At 36.4% G+C, this 21997-nt stretch overlaps 1 protein-coding gene across 1 annotated transcript; it reads left to right on the top strand.

The window, feature by feature from the left end:
* Positions 1 to 21371: 21371 nt before the first annotated feature.
* LOC307064258 (alpha-endosulfine-like) lies at positions 21372 to 21785 on the top strand (the record flags this gene model as incomplete). Its single annotated transcript, XM_079720737.1, has 1 exon — positions 21372 to 21785. The coding sequence occupies one exon, from the start codon at positions 21372 to 21374 to the stop codon at positions 21783 to 21785; it is 414 nt and encodes a 137-aa protein (XP_079576863.1).
* Between the last annotated feature and the right edge of the window lie 212 nt (positions 21786 to 21997).

The raw sequence follows: 21997 nt of genomic DNA, 5'->3' as shown, positions 1-21997 counted from the left end.
GAGATTCTGTCTTTTCCTAAAGATCGCATCCCTTCTTAATATTCCTTTCCCTCAACGTTATGCCCTTTCAACTAATCTCTCCTTTTTCCTAAAGAATTCTCTCCAAAGGTTAGTTTATATATTTTGTCTCTGTATTTTCATTATTTTCTCTCTTCTCAATTCCTTACAGTCTAACATCTTCACCCATCAATTCATGCTGGGAAGCTCAAACCTGTCAAATGCTCCACAGCATTTAGTTTTCTCATGCTTGGCAATCTCTAGGCACTGGCTGCTCCTTCTCAGTTATCTTCAGCTCTGGAATAGTCCAGGCAGATTCTGGAGTCTTGCTTTCCTCAACTCTAGCCATACCGCCACATCTTTGCCATGTTAGTTTTTTCTAGCCAGTAAGAAGGGAAAATTCAATAAGACCAAATTGATTCAGCTAGCTTAAGCTGTGGTAGTGTGACGTCAGCCAATTGGAGCAACAGGATTTCCTTCTATTGATTGGAATCTTCCCAATTCTTTCCTTCTACCTAGTTCGAGATCCTTTCATGTAGATCTAGCCCACTGCATTCATTGCCTCTTAATTTGCATACTCACAAATGCTTTAGTCTCTTCCAGTCCATCATGCACATTTCAAATCACCAGTCTGATTGATGGTCCTTTATCCCCTCTGCTGCCTCTGCTTACACGTCTGTCTTCCATTGCACTTCAGATAAAAAACACACTCCTTACTGGAACCAACTTTGTGTGCCCCACAGAATCCTGAATGTAATTCTAGCTTCATCTCTAACCATAATGTTCTAGCCATTTCCCCCAGCCCACTCCTGCCATAGTTTCTTTGCAATTACAAGTGTCTCCACCTACAATTTCTTTTCCCATTTTATCTAATTTCTAATTTTCCTTCTGATTTTAGCACAAGTATCACTCAGGGAACACTTCCATGACCTTTCTGGCTCAAATCATCTATCAAATATTCTCACACATCTTGAACCTCTCCTTTATAAAACTTATCAGAATTGCAGTTTTATATTTATGGTGTAATTTTTTGATTGTTCTCTATCGCTAACCAGACCATTTACTTGAAGAATTCAGTGGCTATGATGTGTTTACTTATCATTGTACTTGATAATCTATTTAGGGTTGATAATCTAGATAGTCCCTTTATTCAGAAAGGGACTGTATATCCACCTGTCTCTCTGTCAGTATTTCTGCCTTTTCCTAGGACTTCTTGATGACTCCTTGTTCAAGGACTGTTGGCTTACCTGGTTCTTACCAGTTCCTGAGTTTCTTAGTTTGATTCCCTGCCTCTGTCACTTGATTGCTCCTCTTTTGGTGAATACCAGCCCTGCCTGTGCTGGTTTTTTCCCCTCAAAGCTGGATCCTCTGACCCACATCATTTGTAGTTCTCATCAACTTAAAGACTCTTTCTCACCTTCAAAATCATGTTTTTTTTGAGGCACTTGTTTAAAATCTTTAGGATAAGGGGCTTGCACCTGAGACACACTCTTCCAGTTCTCCTCAAGACCACCTTCTCTGTTCTTTGATTCAGAGCCTCCCTGCCTTTTCATAACCTTCAGGAAAGTTCCCAGTTTCCTTACTTGCAGTTGCAGCATTGTGGAACTTGTACCCTTTAAAGCACTATCACAGCTCAAATGAGGAATCCAACTCCATATGCTGAAATCTCATCAGCTCAGCACATAGACCTTGAATTATCTATTTAAGATGAAGCTCTCGGGACTGGCATGAGCATCTCAGAGTTTTGGGAGCTTAGTCAGTGAGTGGGAAGCAAGCCATAGAGAGCTGATATCATTAATGATCAATGACAAATCTCTTAAGAGCATCTGAGGAGCTCAGTCTTAAAAGGCCCTCTTTTCTAATATTTTGTTTTATAAGTAGAGATTTTAATTATAAGAAATTTAATTTTTAAAAATTTATATCTTCATGTGTTATACTAATCGAATGTGGAAACACTCTGGGAGTTTTCTTTTTCCCTGTATTCTCTCAGTAGGCTATCTGTGATGCTGAAAAAAAAACAAAAAATAAAAAACACACCAAGCAAACTTGAAGGATTTGTGATCGTCTGAAACACAGAAGCCCAGCAAATAGCATATTATAGTTGTGCTTCTATTTAGACTTCTATTTCTAGAAATAAAAATAGTTAAAGGAGTCTACAAGACTCTGCCAGTTATATAATCTCAGGCAAGTGATTAATTTTTTTGGCTTCAGTTTCCTCATCTATAAAATGAGAATATAACAGTACTGCCATAGAGGGATGCTGTGAGAAGAAGTAAGGGAGTTCACATATATAAGTGCTTAGAACAATGCGTGCTATTTTACTGCTTCCTTTTATTTACAAGTCTGGCATTTCCCATCAGGGTGTCAGACTCATCAGATATATTCATTTTGGTTCACCTCTGACCCTGACAGAAGGCCTTCATATAGACAACAACTTGTCCTTGAGGAAAATGTGCACAAATCATCAATTAGATAATTTGCAATGAATCTCCCCTGATGTGGATCTGAGCCTGTATTCTATCTTTAGTTGGAGCATATGCTGTGCATCTCACAGACTTTCAAACTCCCAGATGCCCAAGGAATATTCAGACAATTAGTTCCCTTTCTTTCTTGGGTGACTGTGAAATAAATATTCTATAGTGAAAAAGCACCGGAAAGGGATCCAGCAGGTATGGCTCTGCCAATAAGTCTTTATTTTGACTCTTTCAGAGCTTCATTTCCTCTAATGTGAAACCAAGAGACCATGTCATGCATTTGCAGAAAGGCTTTGAGCATCAAATGCAATCATTACATAGATGCAATTTGAAAATAGCAAAGTTTTATATAAATTTGAAAGCTAATAATACTGATTGGTAACACTGTTAACTGTTATCATTACAATTAAAAGCAGAACACACATTACCCCGTCTATACTGAGGTGCCTATGAGTTGCCTCTTCTCCAAGTTTGAAGACAATGTGATAGAAGGTTGTTAGTTTCCCAGTCAAACTCTGCCACAACAGCAGTAGAGCCATGACCACAAAGAAAGTATATGGATCAAGGTGTCCTGATCCTTCCAAGAGAGGTAGAAGCTAAAAGAAGTACTCACTGTGCAGGCTCTGGAAGGGATTCTGATCAACCATCCCCCTACAGCAATTAAACTTGAAGTTGGGTCCTGACAGGTACAGCAAAATTTGTGGAAGCTGAATTTTTACTGTGATCCCAAAGACAGAAACAACCTGTTACCATGTGAGATCAAGACTGGATGACCTTTGAGGCCTTTCAGACTCTTACATTTTTGGATGCAGTAACTTTATAACCATGAAACAACAGTGACAACAGCTAGTATTGTTCTTATATACCACTTTATGTGCCAAGCACTATTTTTAAGTGCTTTGTGCATTACTCCTTCAACCAACACAACAACCCTATGAGGCAGGTACTACTAGGATCTCATTTATAAATGAGGAAGTGGATGCACAGAGAAGTTAAGAAACTTGCCCAAGGAACAGAGTCATCATCAGCAGAGTCAGGATTTGAACCCAGGTAGATTGCCTCAGTGTCAAAATCCTCACCACCACTTTCCAGTCTTGAAGTCAAAACTGAATCTTTCCATCAAAACTAACTTCATCTCTCCTTTTTCTACTTCTTTACTCAAAGGAGATATAGATTAGATCATCTTCAAAAAAGACCTTTTTCCCTAAGAACATGCTGCTTTTAAGTCTGCTGTTATCACAATGTCTCAGAAGGTACATCCTTCTAAATAAGCAGGTTCAATCATTAAGTCAACAGATGGTGAGCACTGGGTTTCTTGGTTACTGCGCTGGGAAGAGAGGACTGAATAGGATGTACTGATGTTTCTCACGACTCACACAATCCATAATGGTAGAAAGAAAAAGTACAATCATAGTGGAAAATTAGTGGTACTACAAAAATCATGTTTATAATGTCAGAAAGACCCCCAAACCAGAGCACTCTGCCTCTCATGGGAATGGCTCATAAAGTATGTGAATTGACTCAAAAACATTTCTCCCACTGGCAAGTCTCTCTAGTGTGACTGACTGTACTTCTGTAGTGATGAACTGGTCCTAGATAATGGATCCTTGAGATCCAAGGAATTCCTCAAGTGAAATTATCATACAAAAATTGGAGAAAGCATTCTCTAAAAGAGGCTCATCCCCAGTGGGACTAGTCAAAGGTGACAATAAGCAAATGGCACTGTATGCTGTCTTTGTAATTTAAGATGAGTTTGAGATACCCCAGACCCCATGATCTACATGAGGAATAGTCAAAGGATCACAGAACTTGGGTCTCTGCTGGGCCTCCAAGTTGACCTCATTTCACATCTGAGGAAGCATGCTGGTGATTCATACATTCTCTGTTGGAGGTCATTTAATGTCTAAGAGATGACTGCCCTGTAAAGTGTTCCTGGATATACTTAAGTTTTAGAGATAATTACAATGAGCCAATATATTTCTCTCTGTAACATCTAACTATTGGCCTTTGGGTCTTCCTGGAATGAGATAAGTATCTATTTTACTTCCTTCTTATTTTTTATACTCACCACCTTCCAAATCAACATTTAACTAATTAATATACAAATTTATACATTCACTTAACACACAGGTATAAGTGCCCACTCTAAAAGTCTATCTAGTTAGTATGGGTGGAAGAGGAAGCTGGGCAGAGTCTTGCTACCCCCAGGGAATTTAACAGCTTCATATCTGATTCTGATTTTTTTAAGGCCGAGAAAATACTAAAAGGGTGGAAAATGTCACAGGTATCAGACAACATAGAAAAGTCTGAGTAACATGCCATATGTGAGAGTGGATGGGGAAGGACTCTGGAGCTTTAAAAGGACAGGGAAGGTGGCCCCTCTGATATCTGTACCATCTTTATAGGTACAGAAGCTGTCCTCTCTGGAAGCAGAAGGACGGTCTTTTTGTCCTCATCACAGATATGCATAAATATTTTAGCCGTTGTCTGACTATAACACTCATGAACTTGCCCAACTGCCCTGACCTCAATCACAGAAGCCTCCACCCAAATATTTGATTTCCTGACTGCTTGTTTTGGTTATAATTTACTTGGGTCTAGGGCACTTTGGGTGACATTTTCTTGGCACCCAAAGGAAGGAAGATTTTCCTTGAGGAAGGAAGTCTCCTTACTCAAAGTGAAATCATGCCTTTAGCATGGGCAGACTACAAATGGCTCTTGAAATTCATTACTTCTCTTGAATCTCAGTTTTGCACTCCTCAGTTCCCTGTTCTTCACCAGAAATCTCCAGCCCTAAACTTCATTCTGGGTTTTGCTCAGCTGATGTACTGAATCTAGAATACACACACACACACACACACGAGTGTAAATTTACTTCAGATTCCCAATTTCCTTTAAAACAAAGAAATAGCAACATTATTTCAATATTGGCTCTCAATATTTAAATGGTTTTCTTAATGACTATTTCTAGAGTCAGTACCCAGTATGATATGGTGAATAGATGACTATGTTTGATATTTAATAGATGATTTTTTATTTTAAAAAGTTACAGGTGGCTCTATTATTCCTTGATGGGATGAAATAGCACAAAGCTTTTGGCTCCTGCAGTTGTTTCCATCTTTCTAATTGAGGGATTTCTGCTACTCACCCCCTTCATCCCTTTCTCAATTTGGCATTTTTACAACTGGAATGAAGACAGGAATTAGTGTTTTGAAATACTGCGTCTACAGCTTATTCATAACACAGTTCAGCAGGAAGAAGGAAAGGTCAGATGATTTTAGGCTTGCAGTTTGGGTACCTAAGAGCTCTAAGTTGAATTCCCTAAATTGTACTGGTCCTTCTTTATTACTTATTAAGGCTTGACATGAATGAGGCATCGAACGACACATTTTAAAGCTTAGGAGCTTCTGTAGTGAAAGGTCTGGGGATTCACAAAAGTGAGTAAAATGAAAATCCACCTTGATATTCTACATCAGCAGCAGCATAAGTCCAGTGATGACAGACGGCTATGTCTACTGGAAAGTTTTGCTGAATTTGCCTTTATTTCATCCTCACCGTCACTGTCTTCTTTCAAGACTTTTCATTTCTCTCCTAGATTGGTAAAAAAATACCAGTTGCTACTTCTCTTCAGTAGTATTCTCCATTAATTTCCATATTACTATCAAATATTTTGAAATTACAATCCTAATGATTCTCTCACCTTCTTAAAGCCATTGAATGGTTGTTGCCTTCACAATAAAGTTCAAACTCCTTAGTAGAATGCACTACAGTGTTAATATTTTATGTCCTAGTGGGCTCTTGGACTTCTAATCTCACATGTCCCTTTAAGCATCTTGAATTCTAGCTATGCTGAAGTAGTGCTGAAACATTACAGTATCCTCCTGTCTCTGTGCTTTACATATATTGTATCCTAGCTACTTGAAAATACTTAATCCGCTTTCCTCTTACCTAAGAGCTATGGATCCTATAAAAGCGTCCTTTCTGTTGAGTGGTTTTGTTTTCATTTTTGTTGTTGTTGCTGTTCTTTTTTAGTTTGAGTTGGGTGTTTTCCCATTTGGTTCTCATCACTCCTTGGGCTAGTCTGCATCACTGCATCCATGATACCATATTATAATCCTCCACCTATATTTCTATCTTCCATGATAACCTGTAAGCTCTGTGAGGTCAGGGACTATGCTTTATTTACTTTATTCCCTAGTATATTGCACAGTACCTGGCACACTGAAAGCCAGGTGTGTTGAATGACTTAATAGATTTCTGAGTTAACCAATTAATGAGATGGTCATTTTTCAATATGTAAAAGCTGGTTCAGATAATAGCACTTTATTGCTACACTCCCCATTATGGAAGCCTTGAATGCCAGGGTGGTGTTCATGCAGATTCTTGGTTTCACCTGGGTGTCCTGGCATTCACTCAGAACAGATGATGTTTGGCTGAAAAGTCTTTGATCCACATCCATTTTTTAAAATCTATTTTAGCTAGGTATATAATTAGAATTTGATAATTTTTTTTCTTTTTTTCAGTGATTCAGAGACAGCATTTCACTTTCCTCTTTTGAATAATTTTTGTGGTCATTCTTATCTTTCTCTGTACAGAAACAAAGTTGCTTTTAAGATTTTTTTTATTGCTGATTTTCAACAATTTCATTATGATATGCTTTGGTGTGACCTTATGTTTCTTCTGTGGAGTTCATTAAAATTCTTGGATCTATGGTTTTATAGTTTTTATCAAATATTAATAAATTTCAACCATTGTTTCTTCATATATTTTTTTCTGCTTCATTCCCCTTTCTGGGACTCAGACATTTCAGACTACTTGAAATTTTCCTATGGCTTATTGAAACTATATTTATTTTTTGTGGTCTCTTTTTTTCTCAGTACTTCATTTTCAGTAATTATTATTGTCAAGTCTTCAAGTTTACTGATCTTTTCTTCTGAAATATTCAATCTCCTGTGAATCTTATCCTGTTATCTTTTATAATTTCGAATGTTGTATTTTTATTTTTTATAGTTTCATTTGGTTCTTTTTTATATCTTTTCATTATGTTAATGATTTCCCTTAGAGTGTTATTGGACTCAAGTCATATTAGACTTGTTGATGGATGATATGTACCTATTTATAACATTTTATCTTAATCATGTACCATCTTGATTTTAGATATGCCTCTTGAAATATTGTAAACACTTGGAAATGATGTGTAGCAATGCCTTACTGTACATGAGGCTGTCATGTTGTTCACAGGCTTCATCACTTTCTCTCTCAATCAGATATAGAATACCAGTAAACAGTTGTAGAGGAAATACCTAATTTTTAAAGTATAGTTGATTTACAATATTAGTTTCACATGTGTGACATAGTGATTCAATATTTTTAAAGATTATACTCCATTTAAAGTTATTACAAAATAATGGCTATATTTCCCTGTGCTGTAAAATATATTCATATTTCTTATCAATTTTATACATAGTAGTTTATATTTCTTAATCCCATACCCCTATCTTGCCCCTCCCACCTTCCCTCTCTCCACTGGTAAGCACTAGTTTGTTTTATATACTTGTGAGTCTGTTTCTGTTTTGTTATATACATTTATTTGTTTTATTTTTTTTTTTTAGATTTCACATATAAGTGATAACATAGAGTGTTTGTCTTTCTCTGTCTGACTTATTTCACTAAGCATAATACTCTCTAGGTCCATCTACATTGTTGCAAATGGCAGACTTTCATTCTTTTTTATGGCTGAGTAATATTCCATTGCATGTGTATTTGTGTGTGTGTGTGTATCTATAAATATCATTTCTTCTTTATCTGTTCATCTGTTGATAGACACATAGGTTGCTTTTATATCTTGACTATTTTAAATAGCGCTGCTGTGAACACTGGGGTGCATGTATCTTTTTGAATTAGTTTTTTCATATTCTTCAGATATATACCCAGGAATGGAATTTCTGGATCATATGGTGGCTCTATTTTTAGTTTTTTGAGGAACTTCCATGTTGTTTTCCACAGTGACTGCACCAATTTACATTTCCACCAACAATGTACGAGGGCTCCCTTCTCTCCACATCCTTGCCAATATTTGTTATTTTTGGTCTTTGATGACAGCTGTTCTGACAGGTTTGAGGTGATATCTCAGTATAGTTTTGATTTGCATTTCTCTGATGATTAGTGGTGTTGAGCACCTTTTCATGTCCCTGTTAGTCATCTGTATATCTTCGTTTATTCAGATCTTCTGCCCTTTTTTTTTTTTTTTTTTTTGCGGTACACAGGCCTCTCACTGATGTGGCCTCTTCCATTGCGGAGCACAGGCTCCAGACGCGCAGGCCTAGCGGCCATGGCTCACGGGCCTATCCGCTCTGCAGCATGTGGGATCTTCCTGGACTGGGACACCAACCCGTGTCCCCTGCATCGGCAGGCAGACTCAACCACTGCGCCACCAAGGAAGCCCCCATTTTTAAATTGTTATTCGTTTTCTTGATATTGAGTTGTATGAGCTGTTTATATATTTCAGATATTAATCCTGTATTGGTCATATCATTTGCAAACATTTTCTCCCATTCAGTAGGTTGTCAATGGTTTTTTTTGTCAATGGTTTCCTTTGCTGTGCAAAAACCTTTAAATTTAATTATGTTCTATTTGTTTATTTTTGCTTTTATTTATTTTGCCTTAGGAAATAGATCAAAAAATATATATTGCCGGGCTTCCCTGTGGCGCAGTGGTTGAGAGTCCGCCTGCCGATGCAGGGGACACGGGTTCGTGCCCCGGTCCGGGAAGATCCCACATGCCGCAGAGTGGCTGGGCCCGTGAGCCATGGCCGCTGAGCCTGCGCATCCGGAGCCTGTGCTCCGCAATGGGAGAGACCACAACAGTGAGAGGCCCGCATACTGCAAAAAAAAAATAAATAAATAACATATATATATATATATATATATATATATATATATATATATATATATATATATATATTGCCACAATTTATGTCAGAGTGTTCTGCCTATGTTCTCTTCTAAAAGTTTTTATTGTTTCAGGTCTTACATTTAAGTCTTTAATCCATTTTGAGCTTATTTTTGTGTATGGTGTTAGAGAATGTTCTAATTTCATTCATTTACATGTAGCTGTCCAGTTCTCCCAGCACCACTTATTGAAAAGACAGTCTTTCTCCATTGTTTATTCTTACTTCCTTTGTCATAGGTTAATTGACCTTAAGTGTACAGGTTTATTTCCGGGCTCTCTATTCTATTCCATTAATCTATGTGTTGGTTTTTGTCAGTACTATGCTGCTTTGATGACGGTACCTTTTTAGTATAGTCTGAAGTCAGGGAGCATGATATCTCAAGCTTTGTTCTTTTTTCTCAATATTGCATTGGCAATTTGGGATCTTTCATGGTTCCATAGAAATTTTGCAATTATTTGTTCTAGTTTTGTGAAAAATGTCATGGTTATTTTGATAGGGATTGCATTAAATAGGTGGATTGCTTTGGGTGGTATGGGCATTTTAACAACATTAATTCTTCCAATCCAAGAACAGGGAATATCTTTCCATTTCTTGGCATCATCTTCAATTTCCTTCATCAGTGTTTTATAGTTCTCAGAGTATAGTTCTTTCACCTTCTTATTAAGTTTATTCCTAGACATTTTATTCTTTTTGATGCAGTTTAAAAGGGATTGTTTTCTTGTTTTCTCTTTCTGAAAGTTCATTTTTAGTGTACAGAAAAGCAACAGATTTCTATATATTAATCGTATCCTGCAAGTTTATTGAATTCGTTTATTAATTCTAATAGTTTTTTTATGGAGACCTTAGGGTTTTCTATATATAGTGTCATATAACCTGCAAGTAGTGACAGTTTTACTTCTTCTCTTCCAATTTGGATGCCTTTTATTACTTCTTCTTGTCTGATTGCTGTGGCTAGGACTTCCAATACTATGTTACATAGAATTGGCAAGAGTGGGCATTTTTGTTTTGTTCCTGATTTTAAAGGAAAGGCTTTCAGCTTTTCATCACTTAGTATGATGTTAGCTGTGGCTTTGTCATAAATGGCTCTTACTATGTTGAGATATATTCACTCTATACCAACTTTGATGTGAGTTTTTATCATGAATTGGTGTTGAATTTTGTCAAATGTGTTTTCTGTGTCTACTGTTATAATCGTGAGGGAATAACTCTTTTATTTATGATTGCTACTGGCAAATACATATATTGATCATAATGTCATATTAATCAGAATTGGGCTAAATGTAGTCTTTAATTTGTAGACCTATATATCATTTATTAAGTGTTTTCATCTAAATTTTCTCATTTGATACCAGCAACAGTCCTATGGTATATAATATCCTTTTCTAGGTTCTAATTATGCTCTCCTTTTCATTTGGGGAACAAGAAATCAGAAACAATAAGGAATTGTACAATATTTATTATTTTACCATGGTCTTTTAATACCTAATGCACACTTCTGTTTTCAAAAATGTTACAATATAGCAGTAACTGTATTAATAGGAGATAAATAATAGTAAGAAAATATTACCCATTTTATTGTCACACCAAAAACAATTAATGACTAATGTTATACATGCCCCCTCTTTGCTTTTGTTCATGTGTATGTGTATATGTCATGTTTATAGCAAGGATAAATCTTAGTGAGATATTTTTGGTTTGTTTTCCTTTGTTCATGTTACGTTAACCTTGTATCATTATTTCAGTGATCTTTTCATACAATAGCATTGTCTCTCCAGAAATGAGTCATAATGTGAGTTGTTTGTACAATAGAGGTTCTATTTATTGAAAATTTGATTTGGAGCAATCTGAAAATTCTATGACAAAAGTGTGGATTTATAAATAAGAAAATAATACTCTGAAAGCCCATATAACTTTAATATATAAAAGCAACCCTCATTCAGAAATTGATTCTTTGTTGGCACAAATTCTAGTAACCTTGGTTTCTAGATTTCCTAAAGCATGTCACATTTACAGCACAAAATGTGTCAGTGATAACTGTGTCATTTTCACTGAGTATTTATTGATTAGTTGATATAGGTGAAGCCCTGTAGTATACTCTGCAGCTAAAAACTGTAGAACACATGGTCCTATCTTCAAAGATCTCAGTATAAAGTTAGAGAAACTTCACATATATAAAAATACTAATAACCGTAAAAAGTAGAACACTCAGACATCAAAAAACAGTTACAGAAGAATGTTTCCAAGTATTAGAAGAGGGAATAGAATGAAAGAATTAAAGTCTATAATTAAAGAGTGACATAAAAACCTAAAACAAAAACAAAAGCAAAACAGATATAACCAGGACTTCCCTGGTAATGCAGTGATTAAGAATCTGCCTGCCAATCCAGGGGACATGGGTTCAAGCCCTGGTCTGGGAAGATCCCACATGCCACAGAGCAACTAAGCCTGAGAGCCACAACTACTGAGCCTGTGCTCTAGAGCCCGCAAGCCACAACTACTGAAGCTCACACGCCTGGAGCCTGTGCTCCACAACAGTAGCCACTGCAATGAGAAGCCCGCGCACCACAATGAAGAGTAGCCGCCGCTCACCGCAACTAGAAAAAGCCCGTATGCATCAACAAAGACCCAACACAGCCAAAAATAAATAAATTAATTAATAAAAAAATAAATAAATAAACAGATATAACCAACACAGCATTGAAATATGAGGCCATGTTCTTTCCATTCACTGAGAAACAACATGGCCTCAACTGTTTCACCTCAACTGTTTTTAAGGATGTCATCATAAAATGTACATACAGAACTTGGTTAACTAAAGCTAGTTAGGCCCATATAGCACAAACAAAATCAGCTCCATAGCAACAGTGATCTAACATAGTGGTTACAAGGGTCAAGGATGGGCTCAAAAGTCATACTGCCTGGGGTTGACGTCTCAACTTCATCAACTGCAAACTTGGACCAGTTTTTAACCTGTGTCTTGCTTTCTTCATCTGAAAGGGAAAATAAGAATACATTCATTGTGGAGTTATTGTGAAGATTGAAACAAAAATTGTAAAGCATGTAAAACAGTATCTGATACACAGGTAAATTTCAATACATGCTATTACTTAATAATAATACAAGCAACTGTGTCAATAACACTTACCTATGTACCAGGCACAGTTCTAAATTTTTACATCTTTTAACTCACTCAGTCCTTGCATCAACCCTAGGAGGGAGTTACCACTATTATTCCCATTTTCCACTTGAGAAAACCAAATCTCAGAGATATAAATAATTTGCTCAAGGACTACCTACCTAAGTAGAAGAGTCATCATTTTAGCCAAGTGCTTTGTCCCTAGAGCCCTTTGTAATGTTGCCACCACAATATTGTTCATAACAAAACATATAAATATTAGAGCCACCTAAAAATATATTAAGCCACTGATTTCCTGAGGCAGTGATCATCTCTTCACCAAAGGATTCAAAAAAAAGGTATCCAGTTAGGTGGCTGGACTATATAGTCTGTGTAGCTGCTAAGTATTTATTAAGTTAATGTTGGGCCATGGTCAATCAAAAGTAAAAGAATGTTTTATTTTTATTGTTTAAGGATGTAGATATGTTTATACCCACTGAAGAATGTATACTCTCAGAAATTGCTTAAATGTGGGGTGTAAAGCTCCAATTATCTTTCAAAAATATATCTATAATTATATATATGATTTATATATAATTTTATATATACAATTATATGTAAATTTTCATTCTTCATATATACAGAAAAAATTTCTTCACCAATCCAGGAGGTGCTTTAGTTTATTGCTTTAACACAGAGGCTCTAACATTAGACAAATCTGGGTTTGCAATCTAGCTGGATCACCTATTTATGTCAAATTTTCATTGTGAAGTGGGGGAAATAACAGTATACACACGATAAAATTATTGCTAGGAATCACTGAGATAATTCATTAAAAACTATCTGACATAGCACATGGCAAGTGGTAAATTCTCATTAAGCATTATTATTCCATTTTGTAAATGAAATGTTAATTTATTAGTAAGTGCAAAGGCAAACACATGGGAATATTTGTCAATAGCAATTAATTTAATAATGAACATTATTCTTCATTTTATGCTTTTTATTACCAAATATAAAACCCATACAGAAAAGTAGACAAATCATGAATGTACACTGTGTGTGTGTGTGTGTGTGTGTGTGTGTGTGTGTGTGTGTGTGTGTGTGTGTATGGCAGGGGTTGGGAATGGGAAGAGATCCAGTGGTGTGAGAAAAGCTTAGTCTGAGAATCAGGAGATCTAAATCCAGATTTCAGTCTGTCCCCAACTCACCCTGTGACCTGGAAACAATTACTTTCTCTCTCTGAATATTTATCTTACCTCTAAAATGAAAGACTTGGGCAGGTTGATTCCTATGATTCCTTCCTATTTCAAAGTTCTGGAACTAAGTGGTCAAGAGACAAGAGAAAGAATAAGTTTAAGGCATATAAAAAGGCTATAACTGGTTTAGATAGCACAGTGGATTCCTGAATCCTTAAGTTAAATAAAGGGACATTTGGGCCATTGCCACTCTCATTTGACAACTTAGTCCAGTAAACAGTTTCACTTGGACAGTAGTCTTGGCATTTCAGGTCAGGTCTAAAATTATGAAATCATATTTTCATGCCAAAGGGTAAAAGAGCTTTCCAAGCTAGAGCATTGCCAAAAATATCCCAATAAAGATATACAGCCCAATCAGTGAGTTTTAACCCCTTCAAAGCCTTTTAAAAACTTGACTTTGCTTTCATGTATTGCAAAATTAAATATTTATGTTGACAATGAACTCTTTCAAGTCCTGTTTTCTAGATAATCTAATAGAAGTTAGAGCTCAGTCACAAGAATATGTTTGTAATATTAAAACAAGATGATGTATCATTTTGCAGGCTAATATATCACTTTCCTTAAAATATTAAAAAATATATTCAGTTACCTAAAAAGAACCTTTATGGAGGGGTAATCAAGTATTGTCAAGGGAAGCTCTGTTGCATTCCTCTATTTACCCCTGAAGTTCATCTTTCCCTTTCTTTAGATTTCTCTTTTCCAATTTCAAAAACAAACATAAATAGCTTTATTGAAGCATAATTGACACACAATAAATAACTCATACACAATTTGATCAGTTTTGACAAATGTATAAACTAATGAAACCATCACCACAACCAACATAGTGAACATATATGTAAACCCCTTTTGAAATCCTCCCTCTCACCACTCATTCCCTGGTTCTTTCAACCAGGTACAACTGATCTGCTTTCTGGCACTACAGACTAGTTTGCATTTCTAGAGTTTTACAGAAATGGAATCATATTGTAAGTACTTTTTTTGTCAAACTTCTTTCACTCAGCATAATTATTTTCAGATTCATCCATGTTTTGTGTGCATAAATAGTTCATTCATGTTGATTGCTGAGTAGTATTCCATTGTATGAATATACCCATAATTTGTTTAACCATTCATCTGTTGGTGGATATTTGAGTCTTTCTCAGTTTTTGTTTATTGCAAGTAAAAACTGCTATGAACATTTGCGTATAGGTCTTTGTGTAGTCATATGCTTTCATTTTTCTTGGGTAAATGCCTAACAGTGGGATGACTGTATTCTATGACAGCTATATGTTTTACTTAAAAAAAAAAAGATTGTGAGTAAAGGCAATTTTATTTATTTACTTTCAGTCTGGATGTTTTAATTTATTATTATATTTTTTTCCTTATTTCGCTGATTTAGAACTTCCAGTGCAATGTTAAATGGAAATGGTGAGAGACGTCTTTGTCTTGTTAGTGCCCTTACAGGGAAAGTGTTCAGTCATTCTCCATTAAGTATGAGTTTAGCTGTAGATTTGCCATAGATGCCCTATGTCACTTTGAGAAAATTTGTTTCCATTCCTAGTTTTCTGAGACTCTTTATCAGAAAAATATTAGATTTTTGGTAAATGTTTTTCTTCCTTTATTGAGAAGATCATATGGTTTTTCTCTGCTCTCTCTTTCTCTTTTGAAGAGGTTGTTAATACGGTGAATATATTGATTTTTTTTTTTTTTTTTTTTTCCGGTACGCGGGCCTCTCACTGTTGTGGCCTCTCCCGTTGCGGAGCACAGGCTCCGGATGCGCAGGCTCCGGATGCGCAGGCTCAGCGGCCATGGCTCACGGGCCCAGCCGCTCCGCGGCATATGGGATCCTCCCGGACCGGGGCACGAACCTGTATCCCCTGCATTGGCAGGCGGACTCTCAACCACTGCGCCACCAGGGAGGCCCGAATATATTGATTTTTGTGTGTTGTACCAACCTTGAATTCCTAGGGTAAACCTCCACTGATTATGGTATATTATGTTTTTAATATAACTGTGTTTCAGTTTTTTAAAACTTTGTTAAGAATTTTTACATCTATAATCATGAGGGATATTGATCTGTAGTTTTCTTTTGTTGTAATGTCTTTGTCTGCTTCTGTTATTAGGTTAATACTGGTCTCATATAATGAGTGTGATGTATTCCTTTCTCTTCAATTTCTGGCAGAGTTTGTGTAGAATTGGCATTATTTCTTCCTCTTAGGTAGAATTAACCAGGGAGACCTTCCAAGCCTAGAATGATTTTTACTAAAAGGTTTTAAACTACAAATTCAATTTCTTTAATATATATAGAACTAGTCAGTTTATCTATTTTTTCTTGAATGAGCTTTCATAGTGTGTGTCTTCCAAGATATTTTTTCATTTCATCTAAGGTATCGCATTTATTGGCATTAATTTGTTAATAATATTACATTATTATCTTTTTAATATATGCAGAATCTGTAATGGTGTTACCTCTCTTTTTTTTTTTTTTTTTTACAACTTTACTGGAGTATAATTGCTTCACAATGGTGTGTTAGTTTCTGCTTTATAACAAAGTGAATCAGTTATACATATACATCTGTTCCCATATCCCTTCGCTCTTGCGTCTCCCTCCCTCACATCCTCCCTATCCCACCCCTCCAGGCGGTCACAAAGCACCGAGCTGATCTCCCTGTGCTATGCAGCTGCTTCCCACTAGCTATCTACCTTACGTTTGGTAGTGTATATATGTCCATGCCTCTCTCTCGCTTTGTCACAGCTTACCCTTCCCCCTCCCCATATCCTCAAGTCCATTCTCAAGTAGGTCTGTGGCTTTATTCCTGTTTTACCCCTAGGATCTTCATGACATTTTTTATTTTCTTAAATTCCATATATATGTGTTAGCATACGGTATTTGTCTTTCTCTTTCTGACTTACTTCACTCTGTATGACAGACTCTACGTCTATCCACCTCATTACAAATAGCTCAATTTCGTTTCTTTTTATGGCTGAGTAATATTCCATTGTATATATGTGCCACATCTTCTTTATCCATTCATCCGATGATGGACACTTAGGTTGTTTCCATCTCCGGGCTAGAGCTGAAATCACCATTTTGGTACATGTCTCTTTTTGAATTACGGTTTTCTCAGGGTATATGCCCAGTAGTGGGATTGCTGGGTCATATGGTAGTTCTATTTGTAGTTTTTTAAGGAACCTCCATACTGTTCTCCATAGTGGCTGTACCAATTCACATTCCCACCAGCAGTGCAAGAGTGTTCCCTTTTCTTCACAACCTCTCCAGCATTTATTGTTTCTAGATTTTTTGATGATGGCCATTCTGACCAGTGTGAGATGATATCTCATTGTAGTCTTGATTTGCATTTCTCTAATGATTAATGATGTTGAGCATTCTTTCATGTGTTTGTTGGCAGACTGTATATCTTCTTTGGAGGAATGTCTATTTAGGTCTTCTGCCCATTTTTGGATTGGGTTGTTTGTTTTTTTGTTATTGAGCTGCATGAGCTGCTTATAAATTTTGGAGATTAATCCTTTGTCAGTTGCTTCATTTGTAACTATTTTCTCTCATTCTGAGGGTTGTCTTTTGGTCTTGTTTATGGTTTCCTTTGCTGTGCAAAAGCTTTGAAGTTTCATTAGGTCCCATTTGTTTATTTTTGTTTTTATTTCCATTTCTCTAGGAGGTGGGTCAAAAAGGATCTTTCTGTGATTTATGTCATAGAGTGTTCTGCCTATGTTTTCTTCTAAGAGTTTGATAGTTTCTGGCCTTACATTTAGGTCTTTAATCCATTTTGAGCTTATTTTTGTGTATGGTGTCAGGGAGTGATCTAATCTCATACTTTTACATGTCCCTGTCCAGTTTTCCCAGCACCACTTATTGAAGAGGCTGTCCTTTCTGCACTGTACATTCCTGCCTCCTTTATCAAAGATAAGCTGACCATATGTGCATGGGTTTATCTCTGGGCTTTCTATCCTGTTCTATTGCTCTTTCTGTTTTTGTGCCAGTACCATACTGTCTTGATTACTGTAGATTTGTAGTATACACTGAAGTCAGGGAGCCTGATTCCTCCAGCTCCATTTTTCATTATCAAGATTGCTTTGGCTATTCATGGGCTTTTGTGTTTCCATACAAATTGTGAAATTTTTTGTTCTAGTTCTGTGAAAAATGCCAGTGGTAGTTTCATAGGGATTGCATTGAATCTGTAGATTGCTTTGGGTAGTAGAGTAATTTTCACAATGTTGATACTTCCAATCCAAGAACATGGTATATCTCTCCATCTATTTGTATAATGTTTAATTTCTTTCATCAGTGTCTTATAATTTTCTGCATACAGGTCTTTTGTCTCCTTAGGTAGGTTTATTCCTAGATATTTTATTCTTTTTGTTGCAATGGTAAATGGGAGTGTTTTCTTGATATCACTTTCAGATTTTTCATCATTAGTGTATAGGAATGCAAGAGATTTCTGTGCATTAATTTTGTATCTTGCTACTTTACCGAATTCATTGATTAGCTCTAGTAGTTTTCTGGTAGCATCTTTAGGATTCTCTATGTATAGTATCATGTCATCTGCAAACAGTGACAGCTTTACTTCTTCTTTTCTGATTTGGATTCCTTTTATTTCCTTTTCTTCTCTGATTGCTGTGGCTAAAACTTCCAAAAGTATGTTGAATAAGAGTGGTGAGAGTGGGCAACCTTGTCTTGTTCCTGATCTTAGTGGAAATGGTTTCAGTTTTTCACCATTGAGGACAATGTTGGCTGTGGGTTTGTCATATATGGCCTTTATTATGTTGAGGAAAGTTCCCTCTATGCCTACTTTCTGCAGGGTTTTTATCATAAATGGGTGTTGAATTTTGTCACAAGCTTTCTCTGCATCTATTGAGATGATCATATGGTTTCTCTCCTTCAATTTGTTAATGTGGTGTATCACGTTGATTGATTTGTGTATATTGAAGAATCCTTGCATTCCTGCAATAAACCCCACTTGATCATAGTGTATGATCCTTTTAATGTGCTGTTGGATTCTGTTTGTTAGTGTTTTGTTGAGGATTTTTGCATCTATGTTCATCAGAGATATTGGCCTGTAGTTTTCTTACTTTGTGACATCCTTGTCTGGTTTTGGTATCAAGGTGATAGTGGCCTCATAGAATGAGTTTGGGAATGTTCCTCCCTCTGCTATATTTTGGAAGAGTTTGAGAAGGATAGGTATTAGCTCTTCTCTAAATATTTGATAGAGTTCGCCTGTGAAGCCATCTGGTCCTGGGCTTTTTTGTTGGAAGATTTTTTATCACAGTTTCAATTTCAGTGCTTGTGATTGGTCTGTTCATATTTTCCATTTCTTCCTGATTCAGTCTTGACACGTTGTGAATTTCTAAGAATTTGTCCATTTCTTCCAGGTTGTCCATTTTATTGGCATAGAGTTGCTTGTAGTAATCTCTCATGATCTTTTGTATTTCTGCAGTGTCAGTTGTTACTTCTCCTTTTTCATTTCTAATTCTATTGATTTGAGTCTTTTCCCTTTTTTTCTGGATGAGTCTGGCTAATGGTTTATCAATTTTGTTTATCTTCTCAAAGAACCAGCTTTTAGTTTTATTGATCTTTGCTATCATTTCCTTCATTTCTTTTTCATTTATTTCTGATCTGATCTTTATGATTTCCTTCCTTCTGCTAACTTTGGGGTGTTTTTGTTCTTCTTTCTCTAATTGCTTTAGGTGTAAGTTCAGGTTGTTTATTCGAGATGTTTCCTGTTTCTTAAGGTGGGATTGTATTGCTATAAACTTCCCTCTTAGAACTGCTTTTGCTGCATCCCATAGGTTTTGGTTCGTCGTGTCTGGTGTCACCTCTCTTGTTTCAGATCTCGGTAATTTGTGTGTTTCTTCCCTATCTTTTCTGACTAATCTGATTATAGGTCTATCAGTTTTACTGATCTCAAAAATTCATCTCTTGTCTTCATTTGTCTTTCCCCTATATTGTCCTTTTTCGTATCTTATTTTTTTCTGTTTTAATCTTTATTGCTTCCTATCTTTTCATACTTTGTATTTAGTTTGCTTTTTTAATTCAATTCCTTAAGGTAGAAATTGGGATCATTAATTGGAGGTATCTCTTCTTTTTTAATATAGGTGTTTATTACTATAAACCACCCCTCACTTCCCTTGATATATAACAAGAAATAAAAGTGAGGTTATGAAAACAATGAATAGTAAAGAATTAAAATTTATCATTATTATGGGAGAATGATCATAGCAATTAGTTCATCTTAGGAAATTCCTTGACCTAAAGTTTTAAGGTTACTTGCAGTATATCTGATTTTAAGATGAAGTTTAAAATGTGCTCAAAAGTATTACACTTCTTTAAGATGGAGGAGGCCCCAGGAATAAATGTAGCAAGATTAAATACCAGTGAAGAAAGCACATCTCAGTAAGATTAGGTCTTTTTAAAAAATATAATTTCCATTAAAAGTCATTTTCATTTGTTTATATTTCAATAATTGTATATATTTTATTTGTTTTAAAGCATCAATAAATATTAAAAGCAAGCTGATGTTTACAGTTAACTCATCTATACAAATGTTAACCGTCCTGAAAATTCCTGAAGGGAATCTGAGTTAACACACTTGTCTTAAATATGTCATCCTCTTAAAACAGTTGATTAATAATTTAAGATATATGGTATTTTCACTCAAAGTTGCCCATGTAAAATTTGTTAGTTAAATGCAGTATTGTTAGGGAACACTTTTTTTTCCATAATTATGATAACCCATAAAGTAATTTAGGAGAGAGAGGCAGACTCATGGGGTGATGAATTAGGACATGATACATATGACACTCAAACTAACTGTCAACCTGCTACTAAAACATTAGACCAAATAATCACCAGTCTGACCATTGGGAAGAGTCTTCACTCTTCACTTGGACCATCATTTACATTCCTCCAGTGACAAGATGTTCACCATTCCCACCTTCGGTCAACTCTGAAGGTCAAGAGTTTCCCCCTTTAGATTTTTAATCTCCATTTTTTTCCTTTCATGAAGTGGGAATAATACTAATCTTGACTACTCCACTGACTTACTTTGAGGCTGAATTTAGGCAATAACTAAAAGTCCACTGGAATTTGTATGAAAGGACACAAATTTGAGGAAGGATTGACTGTTTGAAGTAAATTCAATACTACCATGCGCTTGTCTTACTGCTCAAATCCCTCAGTTATTTTTTTATTAACCTGTGTGTGTTAGGTTACAGAAATGTAGCTTGGATTAGTGTTTTTGACTAACTCCTGATTTGAGATCAAACAAGGAAGGAAATGTCACTCAGGAAAGCAATATGATTGCATGGACAGGAAAAATCAGGGAAACTTGCTCTCCTATTTGTGTCACTGGCCTCGTTTGTTTCAGAGCTGTGATATAAGACATTTAAAGCACTTGATCAATTTATTTCTTGATCAGTTTTAAACGTTCTGAAGTGTAAACAAAGAACCTCTGAAGGGACTGAGCAGCCCTAGTGACAGGAGCCGAAGAAGCAGTGCAGGTTGTCCCGTTTCTCCTCCCCCTTCCCTTCTCCGGTTGACTTCTTGGGTCCCCTCACTCCACAGTCCCGATCCCACCATGTCCCAGAAACAAGAGGAGGAGAAGCCTGTGGAGGAGACTGGTAAGGAGAAGCAGGACACACAGGAGAAAGAAGGTACGCTCCCTGAGAGAGCCAAGGAGGCAAAGCTAAAGATCAAATATCCAAGCCTAGGACAAAAGCTTGGAGGCTCCAACTTCCTCATGAAGAGACTCCAGAAAGGGCAAAAGTACTTTGACTCAGGAGACTACGACATGCCCAAAGCCAAGATGAAGAATAAGCAGCTACCAAGTACAGGACCAGACAAGAACCCGGTGACGGGTGACCACATCCCCAACCCACAGGATCTGCCCCAGCAAAAGTCCTCGCTCATCACCCACCAGACTTTTATATATCATAGGCAGGGATGGAACGGGCACCTAGTTATATCTTCTCAGCTTGCTAGCCAGAAATGACTGTGATTCTCCTGGGGGCTGCTGAGAATGTAATGTGGGCTGAAGAGAGGCTCTGAGTTCATTTCTTTGGATAAATTGAGATTTTCACACCCTCATGTAGCCCAGGTAGGGGCTCAGAAATGGGAGACTAGGATTGGATAATGCTGCAAACTCTCTTTTTCTTTTGTACAAGAAACTGGGGAGATGTGATTTCTCCTTTTGGAAGACAATAT

Source organism: Hyperoodon ampullatus (assembly GCF_949752795.1).
Source record: "Hyperoodon ampullatus genome assembly, chromosome: 15".
NCBI classification, from domain to species: domain Eukaryota; kingdom Metazoa; phylum Chordata; class Mammalia; order Artiodactyla; family Ziphiidae; genus Hyperoodon; species Hyperoodon ampullatus.
The sequence above is the reverse complement of the archived record's forward strand: the minus strand, read 5'-3'. Positions and strand labels throughout refer to the sequence as shown.